This window comes from Ascidiella aspersa, chromosome 2, assembly GCF_963924565.1.
Source record: "Ascidiella aspersa chromosome 2, kaAscAspe10.2, whole genome shotgun sequence".
In the NCBI taxonomy this organism is placed as follows: domain Eukaryota; kingdom Metazoa; phylum Chordata; class Ascidiacea; order Phlebobranchia; family Ascidiidae; genus Ascidiella; species Ascidiella aspersa.
Window position 1 is genome coordinate 19,676,629 of NC_139448.1, and position 26,697 is coordinate 19,703,325.

At 34.5% G+C, this 26,697-nt stretch overlaps 1 protein-coding gene across 1 annotated transcript; it reads left to right on the forward strand.

Moving 5' to 3' along the window:
• The first annotated feature begins 1,940 nt into the window (after positions 1-1,940).
• Positions 1,941-25,427, forward strand: LOC146164240 (replication factor C subunit 4-like). The gene is made up of 10 exons (XM_083381203.1): positions 1,941-2,088; positions 17,352-17,430; positions 20,354-20,450; positions 20,860-20,962; positions 21,042-21,185; positions 21,248-21,368; positions 23,258-23,383; positions 23,448-23,553; positions 23,616-23,707; positions 24,885-25,427. The coding sequence occupies exons 1-10, from the start codon at positions 1,985-1,987 to the stop codon at positions 24,972-24,974; spliced, it is 1,062 nt and encodes a 353-aa protein (XP_083237329.1). The 5' UTR covers positions 1,941-1,984; the 3' UTR covers positions 24,975-25,427.
• The last annotated feature ends 1,270 nt before the right edge of the window (positions 25,428-26,697 follow it).

The following is a 26,697-nucleotide window of genomic DNA, read 5'->3' on the forward strand; positions in this document are numbered from 1 at the left end:
GACGATAACCAATATTAATATTCATAAACTATCGCAATAATTTTTAAATGTCTGTAGCATTCTGAATTCGAGGTGGAATTGAACGAATTTTCGCCACGGCGCTTTAGACTACCCTACCTGGCCAAAGAAAGAAAAATTTTCAAAAAATTTAAAGATTAAAACATTTCATATTTATCATTTGAACATGAACAGTATCGCGATTTTTGCTCCCAGCAACACCCCCCCCCCCCCCCCCAAAAAAAAAAAAAAGTTCAAATTTTTAATTCCCCACCATTTAATTAACAAATTGTTGTAGACCTTGATCGCACCTTTCCAGCCATACCACACTCGATGCCGCTAGTATGGGGAATAAGGGTTAAGATCGACGATAACCGATATTAATATTCATAACATATCGCGATAATTTTTAAACGTCTGTAGCATCATGAATTCGTAATGAAACTGAACGAAATTTCTACGCGACACTTTAACCTACCCTACCAAATGGCTTTAAAAAAGTGCGCACCTTTTTCAGAATGTGCGCACATTTATCACAATGTAATATATAAGAAATTATAATAAAACATCACCAAGGCGTCTCCAAGACAGAATTTAGATAAAAGGGGTTTTCCCTGTAGTTTTCCATTACTGTAGGAGTATTTAAAAATGACTTAAATATATATTTTTACAATTCTCTTAGGTATGTATATAATAACCTAAACAAAACAAAATAAATATTTTTTATTCAAGTTTTTAAGTCAACATTTTAAACAAAATTGTTTTTTTTTTATTTCTACGAAAAGTATTTTATCGATCCACAGCACTACAACCGCCCGTTGAAGAGAAGAATGTTAAATGTTTTCGCGCGAAAAATTTTTCCTTTAGACTAGTGAAGTGGTTCTCAACCTTTTTGTTCTCGTGACCCATTTTGAGTTTTCGATAACTTACGCGACCCCCCAATTATAGTGTGGGCGCTGGTCTAGAATTCTACCACAGTTCTAAAATCAACGCACAAAATTTGAGTTAGGGTGCGGGTTAGCGTTTTGGGTGTGTGTTTCGTTGTGGTAGGATTCGGTGTTTTTTTTGTGTTTTCGTTGTGGTAGGGGTCTAGAATCCTACCTCAACCAACATTATTGCGATTTGGGTAGGTTAAGCAATATTATTAAAAAATGATACTTGACCCATCCTCACCCAAACACTAACTGACACCCTAAGCCAAATAATGTGCTAAAGAAGGTACTTTTTAGTTTTAAACTACCATATATGGAAAATAGATTGTTTACCGAATATCAAATTTAAAAGTCGGTAACGGGTTGCCGGGAAAATAGCCTTTTCCAAAAATAAATGACAACACATATATTTTTTAAGTTAGAATTTTCTTCACATTCGTAAAAAAGCTTGTACTAAATATCTAAAGCTTTGCACTCTACAGTTAAATTTTTAAAGGTAGGTGCAGGGTTGCTCATTTAGGAGTATAGTCAAATTATTTCTGTTTTGCAAGAAAACAGTGAAACTTTAGTTCACTGATTCAAAATTTCATGCAAAAGAGATGAAAATTTTAAACAATAACTAAAAAGAGGCAATGTGAATAAATTGGTTATATGATTTATACAAACCTAATTAATACTTAACAGTTTATATTAGGAATGTGACAAGTGATAAATAATTTACAATAAAACAATAAGTATGTACTTTTATCAATCACTACATATTCTATTTTTTTTTTTTTTTCTGCAAACTCTTTTTTTTTTAGTTGTTATCTTGGTCTTGCTATAAATTTTTGCTTGCAACCCTGCCTTGAATTCAACCTGGCTGTTTCAGGAGTTCAGCGCGAATGTTTGTTGCCAACTTTATCTATGTAAATACATTTTTTTTGGCGGTCTTGTCAACACTATATACTATTTAAAGTAAATTTAAAACTTTTTCTTATGTGTTTAATATTTTGTGTTTAAGATGCATATTTTTGTTTTAGATTAAGTGTTTAAACAATTTTTTGCCAAATAGAATGCAAGCATTTCTTAAACAAGGTGGTGGAATAAGTAAAACCCCAGTAAAAGTAAAAACAAAAAATGAAGGTGTGCAGAAGAATAAGCCATGGGTTGAAAAATAGTAAGTTTATGTAATCATCTCATTAAGTAATAATCTTATTATTGTTTGAAATTGATTATCTTATTATTGTTTGAAACATTCGGGTTAATAAAAACAAAAACTAGACAGGGTGTGCGGTTTTTGTATATTTTTCCAGGGTGTATAGCGCAGTTCTACTATATTTTACCAGGGTGTCATTCCTTAGTTATTCTACATTCTTCAAACGGGTCTTATTTGTCAGTGTCCATATACTCCCAATGTTGTGCTTCCAGTTTTGTTGTGCTTTCCAGTTTGCTTTAGCAGGCAAAAGCGGATGTGGCCCGAAGTTGCGTGGTATAGGTTGGACATGGTGCACTTTTACAATAATGATTGCCAGTGGTCTTAATATAAATTTGGCTGCGAAGCAAACCTATAACTTGTCTTTATAATTAAAAAATATTTGACAATTTTTTCTTGCACCCCTGTACGCCTCTCATTGGGGACAAAAGTCAATAGTGTGACGTAATCGATTTAGTTCTTTACAGCTACATACTCTAACCTAGCGGCAGAAAACCTTCAATGTAGAATTTGTTCATATCGCTTGCTTTATTCTGTCCGCGAAGCGTCTGGCTGCCTACTGTGCTTTTTTTGTCCAGCGCGTGCAACATTCATTGTGCGAAGTGGCTTGTCCCAGTGAAACTAAGCACATGCGACTTGCCTTTTAAAAAGAGGCTTCTCTTAGTAAATTAACTTATTGCTTTTACAAAACAACATATTTTACCGCCGCAGATTGAAATGAAAAATTGTGGAGGCAGTGTACACCACTCTGTTTCCAGTTTTTATTCTATGAATGAAATCACTTTAATTTCTATATTTTTGTTTTGTTATTTTCCCTCATAGGTTAATTATTTTAAATTGAAGTTCAAAATTGGCCTGAGGAGCAATCTATAATTTGTCTTTATAATTGAAAACTATTTAACAATGTTTTCTTTAGTTTTTTAGACACCTCTAAACACAAAAACGGCCGAATTTTAACTTTACCCCCCTAAATTACTCCCCTTTTTTTCAAGAGGTAAAATGTTTATTTTAACATCAGCTTTAAATGGTTCTCTAACATTTGTGAAATTTTCTGATGTTTATGTCATTTCCTTCTAGTGTAAATATATCATTGAAATTTCCTAAAGTGTTGTGCATTTTGACCCCCCGGATGAAAAGTTCAGGGGTAAGGTTTAAAATTTTGTTACTTAGCATTGTATATGTTATGTATCCATCATCCATAAATATATCAGATTTTTTTTTACATTTTTTTATCTCTGAAAAGTGCTTAAAACCAAAATTAGTAAAAAATGACAGTTTTGCCCCCCTAAAAACCTCCCCTTAGATCTTGTGCACAAAAATTTTATATTAGAAACAACTTTGGGAGGGTATTTACCAGTTGTGAAAATTTCATGTTCCAACTATGTTTTTTTCCTTGTCAAAAGTGAACAACAACAAAATTGACTGAAAAAAAAAAAAAATAATTCGGACAAAAACAACATGTGTCCAAAAAAAATTTTTTTTTTTCGGGCCACATAATAATTCGGACAAAAACAGCATGCGTCCAAAAAAAAATTTTTTTTTTCGGGCCACATAATAACTAGACAGGGTGTGCGGTTTTTGTATATTTTGCTAGGGGGGTATAGCGCGGTTCTACTATATTATACCAGGGGGTGTATAGCGCAGTTCCACTATTTTTTACCAGGAGGGTATAGCGCAGTTCCACTATACTTTACCAAGGTGTTATACCTTGGGTATTCTATATTATTTCAACGGGTCTTATTTGTCAGTGTCCATATACTCCCAATGTTGTGCTTCCAGTTTCGGTGCTTTAGCAGGCAAAAGCGGATGTGGCCCGAAGTTGCGTGTTATAGGTTGGACATGGTGCACTTTTACAAGATAGATTACCCGTGGTCTTAATATAAATTTGGCTGCGAAGCAAACCTATAACTTGTCTTTATAATTAAAAAATATTTGACAATTTTTTCTTGCACCCCTATACGCCTCTAATTGGGGACAAAAATCAATAGTGTGATGTATTCGATTTAGTTCTTTACAGCTATCTACTCTAATCTAGCGGCAGAAAACCTTCAATACAGAATTTGTTCATATCGCTTGCCTTATTCTGGCTCCCTGTTGTGCTTTTTTTGTCCAGCGCGTGCAACATCCATTGTGCAAAGTGTCTCGTCTTAGTGAAACTAAGCGCGTGCGACTTGCCTTTTAGAAAGAGGCTTCTCTTAGTAAATTAACTTATTGCTCTTACAAAACAACATATTTTACCGCCGCAAGTTTAAATGAAAAGTCTGCCAGGCAGTGTACATCACTCTGTTTGCAATTTTTTTTCCATCAAAAAATCACTTTAATTTCTATATTTTTGGTTAATTATTTTCCCCCATGGGTTAATTATTTTGAGTTGAAGGTCAAAATTTTGCTGTGAAGCAACCTATAATTTGTCTTTATAATTGAAAACTATTTAACAATGTTTTCTTTAGTTTTTTAGACACCTCTTAACACAAAAACGGCCGAATTTTAATTTTGCCCCCCTAAAATACTCCCCTATTTTCAAGAGGTAAAATGTTTATTTTAACATCAGCTTTAAATGGTTTACTAACATTTGTGAAATTTTCAGATTTTTATGTCATTTCCTTCTAGTGTAAACATATCATTGAAATTTCCTAAAGTGTTGTGCATTTTGACTCCCCGGATAAACAGTTCAGGTCTAATGTTTAAAATTTTGTTACTTAGCATTGTATATGTCATGTATCCATCATCCATAAATATATCAGATTTTTTTTACATTTTTTCATCTCTGAAAAGTCCCTAAAACCAAAATTAACAAAAAATGACAGTTTTGCCCCCCTAAAAACCACCCCTTACAACCTAGGCAATTTTTTTATATTAGAAACAACTTTGGGAGGGTACTTAACAGTTGTGAAAATTTCATGTTCCAGCTATGTTTTTTTCCTTGTCAAAAGTGAGCCATAAAAAATTGACTAAAAAAAAAAAAAAATAATAATTCGGACAAAAACAACATGTGTCCAAAAAAAAATTTTTTTTTCGGGCCACATAACTAGACAGGGTGTGCGGTTTTTGTATATTTTGCTAGGGGGTTATAGCGCGTTCTACTATATTATACCAGGGGGGTATAGCGCAGTTCCACTATACTTTACCAGGGTGTTATTCTATATTCTTTCAACGGGTCTTATTTGTCAGTGTCCATATACTCCCAATGTTGTGCTTCCAGTTTTGGTGCTTTAGCAGGCAAAAGCGGATGTGGCCCGAAGTTGCATGTTATAGGTTGGACATGGTTCACTTTTACAAGATTGATTGCCAGTGGTCTTAATATAAATTTGGCTGCGAAGCAAACCTATAACTTGTCTTTATAATTAAAAAATATTTGACAATTTTTTCTTGCACCCCTATACGCCTCTAAATTGGGGACAAAAATCAATAGTGTGATGTGTTCGATTTAGTACTTTACAGCTATCTACTCTAATCTAGCGGCAGAAAACCTTCAATACAGAATTTGTTCATATCGCTTGCCTTATTCTGGCCGCGAAGCGGCTGACTCCCTGCTGTGCTTTTTTTGTCCAGCGCGTGCAACATCCATTGTGCAAAGTGTCTCGTCGTAGTGAATTAACTTATTGCTCTTACAAAACAACATATTTTACCGCCGCAAGTTTAAATAAAAAATCTGCCAGGCAGTGTACACCACTTTGTTTGCAATTTTTTTCCATCAAAAAATCACTTTAATTTCTATATTTTTGGTTAATTATTTTCCCCCATGGGTTAATTATTTTGATTTGAAGGTCAAAATTTTGCTGTGAAGCAACCTATAATTTGTCTTTATAATTGAAAACTATTTAACAATGTTTTCTTTAGTTTTTTAGACACCTCTTAACACAAAAATGGCCGAATTTTAATTTTGCCCCCCTAAAATAGTCCCCTATTTTCAAGAGGTAAAATGTTTTTAATTTAACATCAGCTTTAAATGGTTCTCTAACATTTGTGAAATTTTCAGATTTTTATGTCATTTCCTTCTAGTGTAAATATATCATTGAAATTTCCTAAAGTGTTGTGCATTTTGACTCCCCGGATAAACAGTTCAGGTCTAATGTTTAAAATTTTGTTACTTAGCATTGTATATGTCATGTATCCATCATCCATAAATATATCAGATTTTTTTTACATTTTTTCATCTCTGAAAAGTCCCTAAAACCAAAATTAACAAAAAATGACAGTTTTGCCCCCCTAAAAACCACCCCTTACAACCTAGGCAATTTTTTTATATTAGAAACAACTTTGGGAGGGTATTTAACAGTTGTGAAAATTTCATGTTCCAGCTATGTTTTTTTCCTTGTCAAAAGTGAGCCATAAAAAATTGACTAAAAAAAAAAAAAAAAATAATAATTCGGACAAAAACAACATGTGTCCAAAAAAAAATTTTTTTTTCGGGCCACATAACTAGACAGGGTGTGCGGTTTTTGTATATTTTGCTAGGGGGTTATAGCGCGTTCTACTATATTATACCAGGGGGGTATAGCGCAGTTCCACTATACTTTACCAGGGTGTTATTCTATATTCTTTCTACGGGTCTTATTTGTCAGTGTCCATATACTCCCAATGTTGTGCTTCCAGTTTCGGTGCTTTAGCAGGCAAAAGCGGATGTGGCCCGAAGTTGCGTGTTATAGGTTGGACATGGTTCACTTTTACAAGATTGATTGCCAGTGGTCTTAATATAAATTTGGCTGCGAAGCAAACCTATAACTTGTCTTTATAATTGAAAAATATTTGACAATTTTTTCTTGCACCCCTATACGCCTCTAAATTGGGGACAAAAATCAATAGTGTGATGTGTTCGATTTAGTTCTTTACAGCTATCTACTCTAATCTAGCGGCAGAAAACCTTCAATACAGAATTTGTTCATATCGCTTGCCTTATTCTGGCCGCGAAGCGGCTGGCTCCCTGCTGTGCTTTTTTTGTCCAGCGCGTGCAACATCCATTGTGCAAAGTGTCTCGTCGTAGTGAATTAACTTATTGCTCTTACAAAACAACATATTTTACCGCCGCAAGTTTAAATAAAAAATCTGCCAGGCAGTGTACACCACTTTGTTTGCAATTTTTTTCCATCAAAAAATCACTTTAATTTCTATATTTTTGGTTAATTATTTTCCCCCATGGGTTAATTATTTTGATTTGAAGGTCAAAATTTTGCTGTGAAGCAACCTATAATTTGTCTTTATAATTGAAAACTATTTAACAATGTTTTCTTTAGTTTTTTAGACACCTCTTAACACAAAAATGGCCGAATTTTAATTTTGCCCCCCTAAAATACTCCCCTATTTTCAAGAGGTAAAATGTTTTTAATTTAACATCAGCTTTAAATGGTTCTCTAACATTTGTGAAATTTTCAGATTTTTATGTCATTTCCTTCTAGTGTAAATATATCATTGAAATTTCCTAAAGTGTTGTGCATTTTGACCCACCGGATAAACAGTTCAGGGCTAATGTTTAAAATTTTGTTACTTAGCATTGTATATGTCATCATCCATAAATATATCAGATTTTTTTTACATTTTTTCATCTCTGAAAAGTGCCGAAAACCAAAATTAACAAAAAATGACAGTTTTACCCCCCTAAAAACCACCCCTTAGAACCTAGGCAATTTTTTTTTATATTAGAAACAACTTTGGGAGGGTATTTAACAGTTGTGAAAATTTCATGTTCCAACTATGTTTTTTTTCCTTGTCAAAAGTGAGCCATAAAAAATTAACTGGAAAAAAAAAATAATAACTAGACAGGGTGTGCGGTTTTTGTATATTTTGCTAGGGGGTTATAGCGCGGTTCTACTATATTATACCAGGGGGGTATAGCGCAGTTCCACTATACTTTACCAGGGTGTTATTCCTTGGTTATTCTATATTCTTTCAACGGGTCTTATTTTCATATACTCCCAATGTTGTGCTTCCAGTTTCGGTGCTTTAGCAGGCAAAAGCGGATGTGGCCCGAAATTGCGTGTTATAGGTTGGACATGGTGCACTTTTACAAGATTGATTGCCAGTGGTTAGGGATGCTCAAAGTAGAATATCGAATCCTTTGATTCGAATCCAGATGGGATTCGAATCCAATTCTGCCGTTTATTTCGGGTAATTGGAACCGATATAATTTAATGTTTTACCGCCGATTGTTGCGCCTAATTGCACAAACGTGTGTGATAAGTTGGCCTGTCGCTGCGGCGACCAATTTACAGAGCTTGCTTTAAATGTAACCTCGTAGTGCAGTGTCAGCGTTTTTTCTGGCGACCAATTACCGCGTCTCGCGATAACGTTCGTCTAATAATTAAGTGTCAATCAAGCGTTATTGGGCGAGCGATCAACGTGTAATGTCTTGTGTGGAGTGCGCAATTTCCCTAAAGCCGATAAGTTGCAAAATTAACATTACGTTGTTAAACGTTCTGGCCGTCCACAAAATGCGCTATAGGGTTTCTTAAGGTCAACTTTAGGCCAATATTCAGCGAGGTTATGCAGTTATGCGCCGTGTAATTGTCAACAATTCGTTAAGTCAATAGTAACTTTGTATTCTTTGCGGTACATTATTTAATTGCATTACAGATCACGTTAGTAAAAAATAAGCCCTAATATCCAACAATGCTTGAAAAAACAGGACCGAATTGCTTAAGACTTCTGTGTGCAGTGTTGCATTGTACTCACTATTGGCAAAAATATAAGTTTTGGCAACAACCTGGACAGTTGACATATTACAGTTTACACAACTGCTTCAAATGACAGTTGTTAAGAATGTTAAACATATGGGATATTTTTTATTATAATGTACACATGTTAGAAAATTGTTTGGGCGATTTATTGCTGTGATTGTGGGCCCTGTAGGGTAGATAAAGATTAATCCCTTCCCCAAACAAAATCGAGGCTAAATAATTTAATAAAAACATACCAGGATTCGCTATTCTGGATTCGTTATTCTAGATTCGAAACCTATTATTCTAGAATACCTTGGGATTCTACTTTGAACATCCCTACCAGTGGTCTTAATATAAATTTGGCTGCGAAGCAAACCTATAACTTGTCTTTATAATTGAAAAATATTTGACAATTGTTTCTTGCACCCCTATACGCCTCTAATTGGGGACAAAAATCAATAGTGTGATGTGTTCGATTTAGTTCTTTACAGCTATCTACTCTAATCTAGCGGCAGAAAACCTTCAATACAGAATTTGTTCATATCGCTTGCCTTATTCTGGCCGCGAAGCGCCTGGCTCCCTGCTGTGCTTTTTTTGTCCAGCGCGTGCAACATCCATTGTGCAAAGTATCTCGTCTTAGTGAATTAACTTATTGCTCTTACAAAACAACATATTTTACCGCCGCAAGTTTAATCTGTCAGGCAGTGTACACCACTTTGTTTGCAATTTTTTTTCCATCAAAAAATCACTTTAATTTCTATATTTTTGGTTAATTATTTTCACCCATGGGTTAATTATTTTGAGTTGAAGGTCAAAATTTTGCTGTGAAGCAACCTATAATTTGTCTTTGAAATTGAAAACTATTTAACAATGTTTTCTTTAGTTTTTTAGATACCTCTAAACACAAAAATGGCCGAATTTTAATTTTGTCCCCCTAAAATACTCCCCTATTTTCAAGAGGTAAAATGTTTATTTTAACATCAGCTTTAAATGGTTCTCTAACATTTGTGAAATTTTCAGATTTTTATGTCATTTCCTTCTAGTGTAAATATATCATTGAAATTTCCTAAATTGTTGTGCATTTTGACCCCCCGGATAAACAGTTCAGGTCTAATGTTTAAAATTTTGTTACTTAGCATTGTATATGTCATGTATCCATCATCCATAAATATATCAGATTTTTTTTACATTTTTTCATCTCTGAAAAGTGCCGAAAACCAAAATTGACAAAAAATGACAGTTTTACCCCCCTAAAAACCACCCCTTAGAACCTAGGCAATTTTTTTTTATATTAGAAACAACTTTGGGAGGGTATTTAACAGTTCTGAAAATTTCATGTTCCAACTATGTTTTTTTCCTTGTCAAAAGTGAGCCATAAAAAATTAACTGAAAAAAAAAAAAATAATAATAATAATAAAACTAGACAGGGTGTGCGGTTTTTGTATATTTTGCTAGGGGGTTATAGCGCGGTTCTACTTTATTATACCAGGGGGGGTATAGCGCAGTTCCACTATACTTTACCAGGGTGTTATTCCTTGGTTATTCTATATTCTTTCAACGGGTCTTATTTGTCAGTGTCTATATACTTCCAATGTTGTGCTTCCAGTTTCGGTGCTTTAGCAGGCAAAAGCGGATGTGGCCCGAAGTTGCGTGTTATAGGTTGGACATGGTGCACTTTTACAAGATTGATTGCCAGTGGTCTTAATATAAATTTGGCTGCGAAGCAAACCTATAACTTGTCTTTATAATTGAAAAATATTTGACAATTTTTTCTTGCACCCCTATACGCCTCTATCTGGGGACAAAAATCAATAGTGTGATATGTGTTCGATTTAGTTCTTTACAGCTATCTACTCTAATCTAGCGGCAGAAAACCTTCAATACAGAATTTGTTCATATCGCTTGCCTTATTCTGGCCGCGAAGCGACTGGCTCCCTGCTGTGCTTTTTTTGTCCAGCGCGTGCAACATCCATTGTGCAAAGTGTCTCGTCTTAGTGAATTAACTTATTGCTCTTACAAAACAACATATTTTACCGCCGCAAGTTTAAATAAAAAATCTGCCAGGCAGTGTACACCACTTTGTTTGCAATTTTTTTTCCATCAAAAAATCACTTTAATTTCTATATTTTTGGTTAATTATTTTCCCCCATGGGTTAATTATTTTGATTTGAAGGTCAAAATTTTGCTGTGAAGCAACCTATAATTTGTCTTTATAATTGAAAACTATTTAACAATGTTTTCTTTAGTTTTTTAGACACCTCTAAACGCAAAAATGGCTGAATTTTAATTTTGCCCCCCTAAAATACTCCCCTATTTTCAAGAGGTAAAATGTTTATTTTAACATCAGCTTTAAATGGTTCTCTAACATTTGTGAAATTTTCAGATTTTTATGTCATTTCCTTCTAGTGTAAATATATCATTGAAATTTCCTAAAGTGTTGTGCATTTTGACCCCCCGGATAAACAGTTCAGGGCTAATGTTTAAAATTTTGTTACTTGGCATTGTATATGTCATGTATCCATCATTTTTTTTACATTTTTTCATCTCTGAAAAGTGCCGAAAACCAAAATTAACAAAAAATGACAGTTTTACCCCCCTAAAGACCACCCCTTAGAACCTAGGCAATTTTTTTTATATTAGAAACAACTTTGGGAGGGTATTCAACAGTTGTGAAAATTTCATGTTCCAACAATGTTTTTTTCCTTGTCAAAAGTGAGCCATAAAAAACTGACTGAAAAAAAAAAAAAAAAAAAAAAAAACTAGACAGGGTGTGCGGTTTTTGTATATTTTGCTAGGGGTGTATAGCGCGGTTCTACTATATTATACCAGGGGGGTATAGCGCAGTTCCACTATACTTTACTAGGGTGTTATACCTTGGTTATTCTATATTCTTTCAACGGGTCTTATTTGTCAGTGTCCATATACTCCCAATGTTGTGCTTCCAGTTTCGGTGCTTTAGCAGGCAAAAGCGGATGTGGCCCGAAGTTGCGTGTTATAGGTTGGACATGGTGCACTTTTACAAGATTGATTGCCAGTGGTCTTAATATAAATTTGGCTGCGAAGCAAACCTATAACTTGTCTTTATAATTGAAAAATATTTGACAATTTTTTCTTGCACCCCTATACGCATCTAATTGGGGACAAAAATCAATAGTGTGATGTGTTCGATTTAGTTCTTTACAGCTATCTACTCTAATCTAGCGGCAGAAAACCTTCAATACAGAATTTGTTCATATCGCTTGCCTTATTCTGGCCACGAAGCGGCTGGCTCCCTGCTGTGCTTTTTTTGTCCAGCGCGTGCAACATCCATTGTGCAAAGTGTCTCGTCTTAGTGAATTAACTTATTGCTCTTACAAAACAACATATTTTACCGCCGCAAGTTTAAACAAAAAATCTGCCAGGCAGTGTACACCACTTTGTTTGCAATTTTTTTTTCATCAAAAAATCACTTTAATTTCTATATTTTTGGTTAATTCTTTTCCCCCATGGGTTAATTATTTTGAGTTGAAGGTCAAAATTTCGCTGTGAAGCAACCTATAATTTGTCTTTATAATTGAAAACTATTTAACAATGTTTTCTTTAGTTTTTTAGACACCTCTAAACACAAAAATGGCCGAATTTTAATTTTGCCCTCCTAAAATACTCCCTATTTTCAAGAGGTAAAATGTTTATTTTAACATCAGCTTTAAATGGTTCTCTAACATTTGTGAAATTTTCAGATTTTTATGTCATTTCCTTCTAGTGTAAATATATCATTGAAATTTCCTAAAGTGTTGTGCATTTTGACCCCCCGGATAAACAGTTCAGGGCTAATGTTTAAAATTTTGTTACTTAGCATTGTATATGTCATGTATCCATCATCCATAAATATATCAGTTTTTTTTTACATTTTTATATCTCTGAAAAGTGCTGAAAACCAAAATTAACAAAAAATGACAGTTTTACCCCCCTAAAAACCACCCCTTAGAACCTAGGCAATTTTTTTTTATATTAGAAACAACTTTGGGAGGGTATTTAACAGTTGTGAAAATTTCATGTTCCAACTATGTTTTTTTCCTTGTCAAAAGTGAGCCATAAAAAAGTGACTGAAAAAAAAAAAAAAAAAAAAAAAAAAAAAAAAAGACAAAAACAACATGTGTCCAAAAAAAAATTTTTTTTTTCGGGCCACATAATAATTCGGACAAAAAAAACATGTGTCCAAAAAAAAATTTTTTTTTTCGGGCCACATAATAAATAATTCGGACAAAAACAACATGTGTCCAAAAAAAAATTTTTTTTTTCGGGCCACATAATAATTCGGACAAAAACAACATGTGTCCAAAAAAAATTTTTTTTTTTTCGGGCCACATAATGATTTATCAGAAGCATATTTGCACAAGAGTTTGTTGGAAAACACTAGGTGTTTTTAGATTAATTGTTTGATTAGGTAACTTTGTGACGTTATACCTGAAAATTTTCATGCCCCCTAAACAAAAAATGCTGGATCTACCCCTGCACATAACATACCGCAATGCCAAAACAACTTTCGAAGAAAGATGGCCTTCTTTAGCAAGAAAATAGAACGTTTCAGAGTAAATGGGAGGAGACACATTTTGCCTTCTTTGATTTGGTATGTTTAATTATTATATGGGTCGAAAATTTATTTTCGGCACATATCTTGGTTTTCCTCGTATTATATGGGCCGAAAATTTATTTTCGGGACATATCTTGTTTTTCCTCGCATTCTTTTTATTTTGCTATGGCATGTTTCAGACTGATTTTTGTCCGAAGCTTTATAGAAAAAGTGCACATCGTAGAACTTTTGAATTTTCAGACTCGACTAGGAGTCTTGACACCCCCCTTTGAAATCTCAGTAACAATTATCACAAAACTAAAACTGTAAATGGTAACATTGCACCATGCATTGAAAACACAGTGGTGCTTATCGCCACCACCGCCTAATCACGGCTTGTTATCGTTGTTTCATTTATCATTTCGCTTATCACCAACTCAAGTAGTCTTAAACCAGGGGGCAACTCTAACATGCCGGCGTGCCAATTTTTATCTTTTAACTTCTTCCCGTGCCAAAGTTTCGTAACCAAACCAATTCTTTTTAATCATAAAAGCGCTTTTTTACCAAAAATAAAAGAACGTTTATTTAAACTTGAAAAAAAAATGTCTTGTAGAAATGCGCATCACTACATCAAAGTGTCTCTCGGTGAGCTAACTTTTGTTTCTACACACCAAGCTATATAATATCATGTGAATGCTAGCCTCCACGCAGTATAATGTTACTATATGCTAAATAAACAACGCAAAAACGCGCAGTGTTACTCATGCGTGACGAAACCCAGTAAGCCTTTTAAATAATTAGTATTCTATGCTATAATACAGTTAATTTAATTTGTCCGTGAAATTTATTAACCATTGTCTTCACAATTGATTCTAAAGTACTTTTTAATAAAATTCGGCCAAATTATGACAAAAAACCTCGTGTCCTAATGATTTACAAACCGTCGGACAGAGCAGGTAAAATTCGGACAATTTATCGTTTTTTGTCCGAATTTTAGGCCACATGGCAACCCTGTTACTATATCAAAAGTAATTGTTGGTTGTCGTGATTGCCGCGATTGTTTTATATTGTGAACAAACAATGGCAATTGACTGTATAACAAACTTAGTATTTTCTGACAATTGGCTGAATAACAAATTGAGCTTTTTTGACAATTGGCTGAATAACAATTTTAGTATTTTTTGGGGAGGGCTTGCGTGCCATTTTTTATTAGGTCGCGTGCCGCTTGTTGGACACCCCTGTCTTAAACAGACTTAATAACGAAAATATATTTTAGTGTTAAAACAAAAATTTCGAACTAAAGCTTCCCTCAACTGATAATAAATGGCCGTCTTACCGTAACTTCAGGAGTAAACCATGTTTGTGTTTTTCTGGTACAGTTTCAGCTGAATAATTTACTAATTATACAAAATTCAAAAAGGGCAATTTTGAAGCCACGCTTTATACCATCGGCGAATTAAACTTCAAATATCACCAAATTTGTCGTTTCGCGCACAATTGAAATCACTTGACAATGAGACGTTGAATAGGTCGACGAGGTGTTGCAATTTTTCGATGCGAATAAACGACTTTAAACAGCCATAAGCTCCTAATAACCGCCATTTCAGCGTCTAGAATACACAAACTGAAAATTTTTCGGGCTGCGCCTGTACCCGCTGGAGGATTTGTGTTATTGATCATGTAACACAGTGGCATATCCAGGGGGGTGGGGTTTGAAACCCCCCTTTTTGTGAGTTATATTATCGTTTTTTGGTCAGGGTTTAGCAAACTGTCCGAAGCGCCAATGTTTTAATGTAATTGGGTCACCTCACGCGTATTAAGCTAATGCGCAACCAAAATCTAACACAAAACTCTGTTTTTCGTCTTTTTGTGGTCGACCATAAAACGCATTATACTTTTTGTTTTTCGGTATCTGTGGAGGTTGGCTGATTATCAAGTGTGAATTTGACATTTAACAACGCGAAGTCAAGTCTTTCTTTTTTCACGCTAAAATCATCGAAGTTAGGTGCAGCAAATGTTCCTCGCTATTTCCTATCTGTTCTAATATTAGTTTTTCAAAGTCGCACTGCGTTTATTTGGTTTAAATTCACAAAACTTCGATGTAATAGGTTGCATATTAGGCAAATAAAAGTGTTTTGCATAATTTTCGAAACAATAGATTCAAAGTATATTTTAACAGTGATTACACAGATTAAGGCGTGGTAAAAATTTAGTAGGTAAAATTGGCAAAAGTATAGCAAACCATAGACGTTCAATTATTTCAAGGGAATGATATTATATTAGCTTTTTAAAAATGTCACTTGGCCCAAAAATTAAAAAACATGGATGTACGCATTATCTACGTAAATTCTATTTATCAAATATATTTTTGATTATTCCCCAAATACCTTTTTATCTCGGTAATTCATAAAGAGGCAAGGCCATGTAATGAAGTTTCACTCATCGTAGACACAGAAGGCATTGCGAAAGGCTTCTTTAATATGACGTTTGTGAACTGTGCCGTCCAGATTGGAGCATAAACCAAAAAACTTGAGAGTAAAGCTTTTAGCGTCAAGTGCCTGTTTGTCACTGTCTCTGGAAAAGTTTTTTGGTTTAAAGCGGCCTAAATAAAAAGGAATAAATGAATAAAATATTTTGTTTGCAAAACGGCTGAAAGCTGGAGATTTTCAGCCCATATCTGTTTTTGCTTGCAGAAACAAGTTAAGGAAACTATAGAACAGGCAATGTTTATAATATTTAAAAGTAATCCTGACAATTAAAACAACCGCACCCCGTCTAGTTACAATTTATTTTTAATAAACTTTTTGATCTTTTGCGGCTCTTTTTTAAAAGTGGCTGTTCAAATTTGGCTCACATGCCTCCAATGGTTGAAAACCACTGACCTAGGGGTGTTTAGGGTGTGGTATAAAACCCCTAGTGGGTACGAGTGGAGTTCGGAAATTACGTTTCTGCAATCTAGCAGTTTACAGCAATTATTAGGAGCTTATGGCTGTTTAAAATTGTCTATCAATCTCACGCTATTAAACAAATAGTTTAAAGAACTTTTTGTTATTACACTAGGCGCTGTACTCAAATATGTAATTTAAGTCGAATTTAAAAGAAAAAAAAAATCGTAACTATATTTGTTTTAAAATGCAAACTTCAATTTAGACATAATGGGGAGCGTGTCGCATTACACAGATAAAAAACCTACATTGCTTGATATATTTGCGTTTATCAAGTTGTGGGCGCGTTGACCCAAAAATTAAGGTTAAAATTTATAACAATTTCGCACAAAAAATTTTTTTATGGCATTTGAGGCTTTAAGTTACAGATGTGTTACTTGTGAGACACTGGGAAGAAACACACAACATGGCATTAACTAAATTAGGTTAAAAATAAGGTAAATCGGTATGTTTTTCAGAGTTTGGAAAACAGCTTGTATTTTTCTATTATAAAGACAGAGTACTTTTGACCGAATTGTTTTAATGATATTATAAAGCCAGAATACTTTCAACCTAATTGCAAAAAACGTATAAATATTAGGCTAAGTTTATTAAATTTTCGTTGTTGAGAATGCTACTGTGCAGAGGAATCATTTTGGGAGTAACAATGCCAAAATATTGTGGAATTTACTATCGCGCGAAACCAATTTCCACTTTAGTATTTAAAACCGTAAAAAAAAAACGAATTTGGTCGGGTCATGACTCTAGATCCGTCCCTGAAAAGAGTGTTTACGATACAACCGCATGACAGTCACAGTTAGACCTTCTATAGCAGAATCTACTTCAGTTAAAAAATACCATGGTATCGGTTATTTGCCTGAAAAGCAAGGTACATTATCTGTGCCTAACTTTTAACGTTTTAGAGAGCGAAAAAAAAAGAAGGTTGACTTATTGACTTGCAATTCATACAACCTGAACGACTAACAGTGCAGGGGCATAACCAAAATCCAAAAAGGGGTCCCAATTTTTTTTTTAACCTAAGGAATTCCCCATATTTCATGTGACACTAATAACTAATGAATTATTTTATTACAGTCGGCCAAAGTGTGTAGATGACATTGCACACCAAGATGAAGTTGTTGCAGTCCTGAGAAAAAGTTTAACTGGAGCAGATGTAAAATTTAAATAATGTTTTTATTTAATGTTTGGTGAACCTACTAGTATATTTGACAGTATCTTTTCAAGAATTTGGATCTAATCTAATTAGTTTACTACTTTAAATTTTCTACTTTTAAAACATTTTGTTTGTAAAGTTTAGTTTAGTTATCAGATTTAGCTATCCAAAGCACTTAATAAAAGCAAACATATATATCGATTCTAGGTGTTAAAACATTTATTTATTGTTTCCAGTTAACTGGAAAAATAGTACTTACCAGCAAAAAGTCAATACAAAATGCAATTCGGGGTAAAAATTAATTTTCTGGTTAAGGTCGGTGATACTCAAGCTGAGTTCCTTGTAACACCCTTAAACACAGTTTTCCCTGGGGGCCCAAAGCTTGAGCAAAAAAAAATAGGAAATTTACCTAAAAATAGTTTTGCTGAAAAGTTTTAAATTATATACTTCTACAGAATACATAATTTAAAACAATGAAAGACACACACAAACATATGTGTTTAATAACATCTGTGATCTAGCCCCTCGGAAGTTGCTTTATGACCAACGATTACGGCTTCCGTATCAATAGTACACCGAAAAGCCATCGTAGACTCGCCGAATCTGTCGATCTATGATGCAAGCAGAGCAAGCCAGAAAAACAACTGGCCTGCAGTGAGGTTCGAACTCACGACCTCCGGTCAAGCTGGGACAGTCGCTCTACCAACTGAGCTATGCAGGCTCAGAGAGGAGCGAGTCGAGAAACAACCATGCGCCAATACTTGGCAGATTCGGCGAGTCTGCGATGGCTTTTCGGTGCACTATTGATACGGAAGCCGTAATCGTTGGTCATAAAGCAACTTCCGAGGGGCTAGATCACAGATGTTATTAAACACATATGTTTGTGTGTGTCTTTCATTGATTGATACGGACTGATGATCCCCAGTGTGAAGTTGCTTGTACTAACAAAATGTGCAAGTATTGGCGCATGGTTGTTTCTTGACTCGCTCCTCTCTGAGCCTGCATAGCTCAGTTGGTAGAGCGACGGTCCCGGCTTGACCGGAGGTCGTGAGTTCGAACCTCACTGCATGCCAGTTGTTTTTCTGGCTTGCTCTGCTTGTATCATAGACCGACAGATTCGGCGAGTCTGCGATGGCTTTTCGGTGTACTAATTTAAAACAAGTGTTTCCCACTGTATCTCTCAAGCAAAGCATTTTCGCCAGAATGGCAAGCCATTTATATTATTTTTGTTGAGCCGAAGCCATTTAATATGTATTTTGTGACTCTTGATCTATTGAATAAATTGTGAATAAAATGTCAGTCAAATAAATGGCATATTTGTATAAAACAATGCCACATAACAAAATTCATTTATAGGAATATCAACATAGGACAAAAAGCTCTTTTAGGTTGGCCGTGCAATTTTTACTTAAATATTCTATTTGGTGGGTGTTACATGTTTATCAACATGTTAAACAGTGGGGAAAACCAACTTATTTAAACATCCATTTAATTTTCATAATTTGCCTTTGTATGTATCAGTTTCTTCATTTTACTGCAGGCTGGCAGAATCTTGCCAGTCTTCTGGTGACAAGCATTTCTGGCGAAAATTCTTCGGTTTTTGGTCGCGCTCCTAAACTAAAATGATGTTTACGCCTAAGGAATGTATAAACCTTGCCATGTTTGATAAACAAGGTTATTAATAAGTAAATTAGACAACAAAACGTAGCGCCGAAGCACAAAAAATTTTGTGACATTAAGTGATTAACAAATACATAAGGGACATGTGAAGGTACAACTTGGCCCTGGGGTTGTATGTACATGTCTGCTTTTCTTGCTTCAAAAGTGTTACATAGATAAGCTGTTTTCAGGCAAACTTGTGTGAAAACGTGCTGCTCAAAACCAGATTGAAAAGCACGAAAAAATATTCTTTGGATAAATTTCCAATTTATATGGCTTAAAACAATGATATTTATAATAAAATTTAATAGAAATCGTGACAGTCACAGTGCAACATGCCCTATAGTATGCATATTAATTTTGGGATAGATTTGTTGAAAACAAAGACACATAAACCTAGCAAAACCAGGATAAAGGTTGCGCGAAGGGCGAAAATTTTTTGCATTTGCGTAATTAAACAACCAAAAATATACTTTAGGCCTTAGGGGGAGAAGCAAAGCCTGGTACATCCTTAATATGCCGATGCGAATGTTATACCTGTACATTTACCAGGAATGGGGAATTCAACTCAATATACAGGAAATCAACTCAATATAGAAGTACTTGTCAATTCAATAACAATTGATCAAACCCGTAACAATTGTATGATCAAAAGTGTGTACTTTTTGAAATAATAAACAATCTATATGCCTTACACTGGCTTTTTCTCACTAAACAACGTGCTTCACACTACCGTAACTTTTTTCAAAATGACACAACAAAATTAATTTCTGCCAATTGTAATGTGTAATGTTATTACATATCTCCGCTTTTAAAACAACCACAAGGTATTTTGTAAATTTGATGCTGGAAAAAAACTTTAAAAAAAAGTTTTTTTTTCAAATTTTGTTTTTTTGCACCAATTTCTTCGGTTTTCTGGCTGATTCTTCGGCCCACATAATCGCCAAGTCGCCAGCATTCTGCCATACTGTTTTACTGCATACATAACCACTTCAAATATTAAAAATATAACTGATGTATATAAGAATTTCAATTACATATGTTATTTTAGTTATTTTTTGCCACACGTTGTTGTGAGCGCTAAAACAAATTCTTAGAAAAAGTTGCCTGCTACGTAAAAAGTTTGAAGATGATGGACCAGGTAAGAAAGATTTAAAAAATGGGCCATCTACGAGAAAGGTTCAAAAAGACTATTGTAGAAGACTTTTGTTGTTATGGTTTTCATTAAAGAAGCTAAATAACTCACCGATTCTATGACTTTCAGTTGCCTAATTTGCTGTTTTATGGCCCACCTGGTACAGGAAAAACCTCCACTATACTGGCATTGGCATATGAGATGTTTGGACATAAACTAATTAAAGGTTTGTAAATAAGATAAGTACAAATAAATATGCACACTTTTTTGTAATAGAACTGCTAGTTTTGGCCTACTTGTAATTGGATCCATAAAGTAATTATTTTCTTAGGTAGTGGTCTCTGTCAAAATAATCAAAATTAACTATGGAAAAAAAATCTGTAAACTGAAATCTGATGTTGCAAATTATGTGCATTATGTAAAAACATTTGTATAAGATATGCCCATTGTACATCTGTTTATTTTTGCTTTGACTCATGGGGTAGTATTAAGAGGGCAACACAATGTGTAAATTAGTTTTAACCTGAAATAAAAAAGCCCCTGTAGCTAACTGTTACTAAGATGGCATATTGCAACAAGGAGGAAAGGCTAATGTTATTAGACCGATCTTCATCTATAAAATACTGTTTCTTTAGAACGTGTATTGGAACTAAATGCTTCTGATGAAAGAGGTATAGATGTTATTCGTGACAAAGTAAAAAAGTTTGCTCAGCTGACAGCAAGCTTATACAGGGAAGAGTAAGTTTTCTCTATACACGGAAAAATGTGTACCGATTTTTATTACAATATTATAAGTTACACAATTCAAACATTGTAGTGGAAAAAAGTGTCCCCCCTACAAATTAATAATCCTTGATGAAGCCGATTCTATGACAAAAGCAGCCCAAGAAGCTTTAAGAAGAACCATGGAAAAGCAAACAAGGACTACTCGTTTTTGCCTCATTTGCAATTATCTCAGCAGGTGTTCTTAAGTTCACATTTTTTTTACTTGTTTTCCATTTTATTTAAAATGCAATTTTCCAGGATTATTGCTCCTATAACATCAAGGTGTTCCCAGTTTAGATTTAAACCACTTTCTATAAAAGACCAAAAAAAACGCCTAATGGTGGTCTGTGAAAAGGAAAATGTAAATATATCAGATGAGGTTAGTGAAATTTCCTTTCAATATTTACATAAAATGCAACTTAGTGATCAGGCCTGGATCAAGGTTCTGATATCCTTAGGCTATATGCTTATGCGAGGCCTATTAATTACCTGTCAATGAAATAAAAATCAACTGTGATGTCACCAATTACGCCAAAACTAGGACAATTATTTTTTTACTTGTCAAAAATTTCTAAAACAACCAGCAACTTTGTTTTTCTCAGGTATTTTTCAAGTTATTTGTTGTTTTAATATGCTAAAAATTTATTAAGCATTTTCAAATGATTTGCAAAAACCCGAAAAAATAACTGATTTTTGTCCCACCTGTTGTGAGTAAAACATTAAAAACAAGTGACTGGCGACATTAAGTTACTTTGAAGCACAATTAATTTTTTTTTTTTTTTTACTTTTTACAATTTTACTTTCGCAGGCAGTAATAATAATAGGTTGTTAAGCATCTTATAACAGTTGTTAACCAGGGGCCTACCTAGCAGTTTTTGCAAATGGAAAATGGATAAAACAGGGGCGTATCCAGAAAATCAAAAGGGGGTGGGGGCCCGAATTTTTAACTTAGGGACCCCTATTTTTCGTCTAACGCTAATGGTTAATGACGTAATAAATTAGTGACACGTATGACGTAATAAAATAGTGATTGTAATGACGTAATAAAAAAATAATCAGACACACCCAATTGTCCTGCAAAAATGAATCTCTTTAAGACGCAAAGGGTTTTCCGTTTTTAAAACGTTTGCGTTTGATTTTGGTTTTGCATTAGCTTAAGACCCAAACACATTAAAAACATTGCCGGTTTGGACAGTGAGTTAAACAATGACTAAAACGACCAAAAAACGATAATATCACTTACAAAAAGGGGTTCCGAACCTCCAACCCTTTTAGTACCAAAAAATATCAAGAAGTGCACCCATTATAAACACCAATTATGTGTACGCTTACTGTGAAAACACCTGCTTTCTATTAGTTCCACTTCCCGAAAACACATTTCCTCTATCTTTTCGAATCTCTAGCGTTTTTGCATTATGCTCATTGCATCTTCAGAAACATCAAGATAAATGCAATGCATAATATTCGGTAGTTCGCGCGAACTTTTTACCAAATTTTTTTGGAATTGTCCTGTGCCATACATACGTCCCCTCGGATATAAAAATAAGTTTTTTTGCCTCAGCATTTCGGTATTTGGCGATATCAGTAAGGCAAAGCGCGAAAAAATTGGGAGACATGACACTTTCAGCACACGAAAAAATGTGGATTATTTTTGCTGAAAACGCAAACAATAAAAAGTTTGAGTCCCCCTTGCTAGCATGTACTAACCATATAAAAGACGTAAAAGATCACTTCGGGAAAGCGGGAACACTTTTTATCGTTTATCGCTTATCTCTAAAAAAGTTTACATATTCTCCATAATTAATGTATCCGTATCCTTAATAGAGAAAAATATAGAATGGTGTGCAAAAAGAGTTAGAGCTAAAAACGTTTACAAAACAGGTTTAAACTCGCGCAAAGTGCCAAAATTTTCTGCAGTTATTGTTACAAATCGCCACAAAATATGGTTTAGGAATGGCCTGGTGACCAACCCGTGTGCACAACTTAGATCGCCATTCGGGCACTCGGTGTATCAGATGGTACAAACTTTAAAATAAAAGGATCTTAAAAACCGAGAACTATTAAAATAGTAGCTCAAAAATTACCAATCGCAAAATCAAAAACGATAATTTTCAGTTACTCAATACTACATATGTGTAATTTTGATGCAAAGAATTGGACAAAGCTATAGTCCTTCATATTTAAATAATAAATTAAAAAATTGTTGAGTATTTGACCTGATTAAAAAAAAATTCTCGAAATTCTAACTTTGCACCACATATGTTGAAGGCAATGGAGAGCCTTGTGCTATGCTCAGAAGGAGATCTGCGAAAGTCTATGACGTTTTTGCACACGGCACACCGCCTGAAAGGGGAAGATGGTATTTCCCGAAATGACATTATTGAAATAACAGGAGTATGTTTAAGATGTTCAAATCACTTTTGTGTTGATATTTACGGAGACAGTATATTATTCTTAGGTAGTTTCCGACGATATTGTCACTTCGCTTATTAAAAGCTGTAATTCTAACTCATTCGACAAGGTGCAAGCTGTTGTTAACCACATCGTATCGGAAGGACATGCTGGTTTGTGCTTGAATATTTAAAAAAAACATTTCATTATTTTTCCAAATACGTTTGTTTTTTAGCTTCACAGGTCCTGGTTCAGGTTCATGACGAAGTAGTCATAATGACAAATCTAACAGATGAAAAAAAGAGTATTATAGTGGAAAAAATGGCGGTGAGAAACTCTCGAATAAAGTATTTCATTCTAGACGCGATCCCGATCACAAGAAAATATTTGTAAGCAACTTGAAAATACAAAGTCTACTAAAGGCATGCTGAGGCCCTTTTAGCCACTTTTAGTGGGCCGCGTGTTTTTTTATATTTTAGAATTTTCCTGTAGGTGTTGACCGCATGATAGCCATTTCAAACGTTGATGTGACTAAGAGTATTTCAAACGTTGATGTGACTAAGAGTTTTTATCTTGGCTCATTGCATCACGGGGTCACTCCCCAAAACTATACTTTTAGCCAAGGTAAAAAGCTAACTATTCCGTTGAATTAAATCTGTTTAGCCCAAAGGTGATTTTTTTTATGGTATCTTGAGTCGCGTGACTCAAACTCTACAGTCCAGTTTGTGTTAATTTAGAAGGGAAGACACAATTAGACCTAAAAAAACAACTATACTTAAACAGAAAATTCTAAAACCATAGTATTAAGACCGATGACATAATACAGCCAAAGACGCAGTAATAGCCACGACAGAATAAGATCAAAATCGTTTGAATAAGACTAAAATCTGCCTGAATACGTCTTAAATCCACACTGGGTAGAGTGTATGGTATGATCGGAGCCCATTGGTCTGGCATCGGCCGTTTTGGAGACGACGTTTGGGCGCCGCTGATTTGATACATGATTTTTTGTCCTGATCTGGGTTATTGTTGGATTTAGAAAATGGGTTAAGGTTGACATTATTAGGGGAGTTAGTGAGGTACTTATGGCTGTGGTTTGGGGTTGGGTAAAGTGTTCTTTAGGCCTGTTTTTGGTCGTCTTGTTTGATTTACGGGCTTGATTACGTCATTCTAAAAAAAATCATGGCCGTCAACCCAAACAAAAGTCCTGGATTCGCCCCTAATATAGTATTGGTTTTACGTTGTGGCCCTTGAATAGCTCTCGGCATGCATATTTTGCGCCGAAATATTCTCCAATATGGTATTCCACCTTTACGATTGACAGTGTGTGACCTCATCGGTTCCAAAGTGGTACTCGTCTTACTCGAAATCCTGAGCAGCAAAATAAACCGACTCCGAGTTCAAACTCTCCAGCCCTGGTTCTTGCGAACAGTTTTGACTACCTTGAATAAATAAGCTTGTAGGGTGCTTAGTTTAAAACCACGTTTGTTATGTTTACTTTCAGTTGATAGATAAATGCCTTACTGACGGCGCAGATGAATACTTGCAGCTTATGGCTCTTGCGACGACAATACAGCAACAGATGGCTTGCTAAATATTTTCCAAAACCTAGTCTATATTTTGTCTGCTACAACAAACTGTCGGATTGGAGCGCAGAAGATCTGAGAAGTTAAGTTGAAATTTACTTACGGACCAATTAAGTTTTCCAGCAGAAAAAATCGAAACGTTGATATCTTTATGCAATTTAAAATTTTGAAATCATGTGAAGTAAGTACATTAAAAACATCTTAAAAATCAGTGTGTTTATAAACCTTCAGTATCACGACCTATGTTAACCATTCACGTGTTGAGGAAATTTCGTGTTGTAAGCCGTACGTTGAATACAAAGTTGTATCCACTTAATTCTCAATTTGGATTTTTTCTAAATTGATACTTTGAGAACATGAATGCCATATTTTTACCAATATGCGATTCTTTTTATGTGCATAAGTCTATTTCATTTGAATTAAAAGTTTTGCCTATTTTTCACGAGATCGTAATGTTACAATTTTGCTTTCTATTTGGTTGTTTACCACTGCTATTTTTTTTGTCACGACCCCTATTACTTCTTCCATTTGTTGAAAATAATAGTAGTTACTCAAAAATACGACTGGTTCACTAAAGCAAATTTCGTTAACACAAGTGTTACACTAGCATATTGTTTTACTCCTTGTTAATTTTTCGTTTAGAAAGTACTAGGCTACACGGCGACCCCCTGAAAACCTCTTGCGATCCCCAGGTTGGGAGCCACTAGGCTAACGTGTAATTTTAGGTGCGGAGTTCGCAATTTTCGTAACTGCGTTAAGTTGCAAAAGTAACATTCCCTCGTAAATGTGCTGGCCTTGGACAAAATGCGCTACAGGCTACTAATGTTCAACTTGGGCCAATATTCAGCGAGGGTATGCACAGCGTAATCAGTATTGGTTATAAGTAGGGCCATTTTTATTTTAACCTAAAAAAAAAATTTTTATCAAATTTTAACTTTATTTTAACCTAACGAAATTGCTTGTTTGTAGAGGCCACAGTTCTTCCTTGAATTGATGCCAGTTACCCAAACATAATATTTTGTTGATTTCAGACCCAAACGTAATAGTTTGTTGCAAAGTTGTTTTATGGATTATAAAAGTGCATTGGTTTTTTTGGCGATAGATTTAGCTTGCTTAGGCATTTTTGTATTACAGAATGTCAGTAGGCTATTTCTAAAATTCAAATTGTTGATCTTCGAAAAGACCACGTTTATGAAGATAAAGTGCTTTATAAGAATTATTTACATACGTAACAATAAATAAAAAATGGACAATTTGCGATAAAAGTTACCGCTGATCTAAGTGGGCATTGTGACATTTTGCCTGCTTTTATTGGTTAGTATGGTTTAATTGTGTCGCAGTTCCTGATTTACAATGCTTTCATGACGATTTTTACAAAAATTACTCTCAAGAAACAAACAAACTTTGTCAAAAGCCATAATTTGACATATTTTAACTTTATTAAAAAAATTTAACTTTATTGTAAATTTTAACTTTATTTTAACCTATAAACTTCTTAGAAACAGTCCCCTAGGTGCTGAAAACAACTTTATTCTTTGATTCGTGGACAGACGAGGTCCTTAAAAAATTCTAACTTTATTGACTTTTGCGGGCCCTATAGTTATAAGTTATAACAATAGTAACGCTGTATTATTTGCAGTACATTATTTGATTGCATAACAGATCACGTTTGTCCAAAAAAATAGCACACGACAATGTTACCAAAAGGTGAATAAATTTTACCCAAGGGTG

What these genes read in the sequence shown, in the direction of transcription:
- LOC146164240 (XM_083381203.1), top strand. Translation starts at nt 1,985, where the DNA reads ATGCAAGCATTTCTTAAACAAGGTGGTGGAATAAGTAAAACCCCAGTA. An exon ending in ATTTGCAATTATCTCAGCAG is followed by an intron (nt 21,186 to 21,247) that starts GTGTTCTTAAGT and finishes GCAATTTTCCAG; the next exon opens with GATTATTGCTCCTATAACAT. An exon ending in CGTATCGGAAGGACATGCTG is followed by an intron (nt 23,554 to 23,615) that starts GTTTGTGCTTGA and finishes TTTGTTTTTTAG; the next exon opens with CTTCACAGGTCCTGGTTCAG.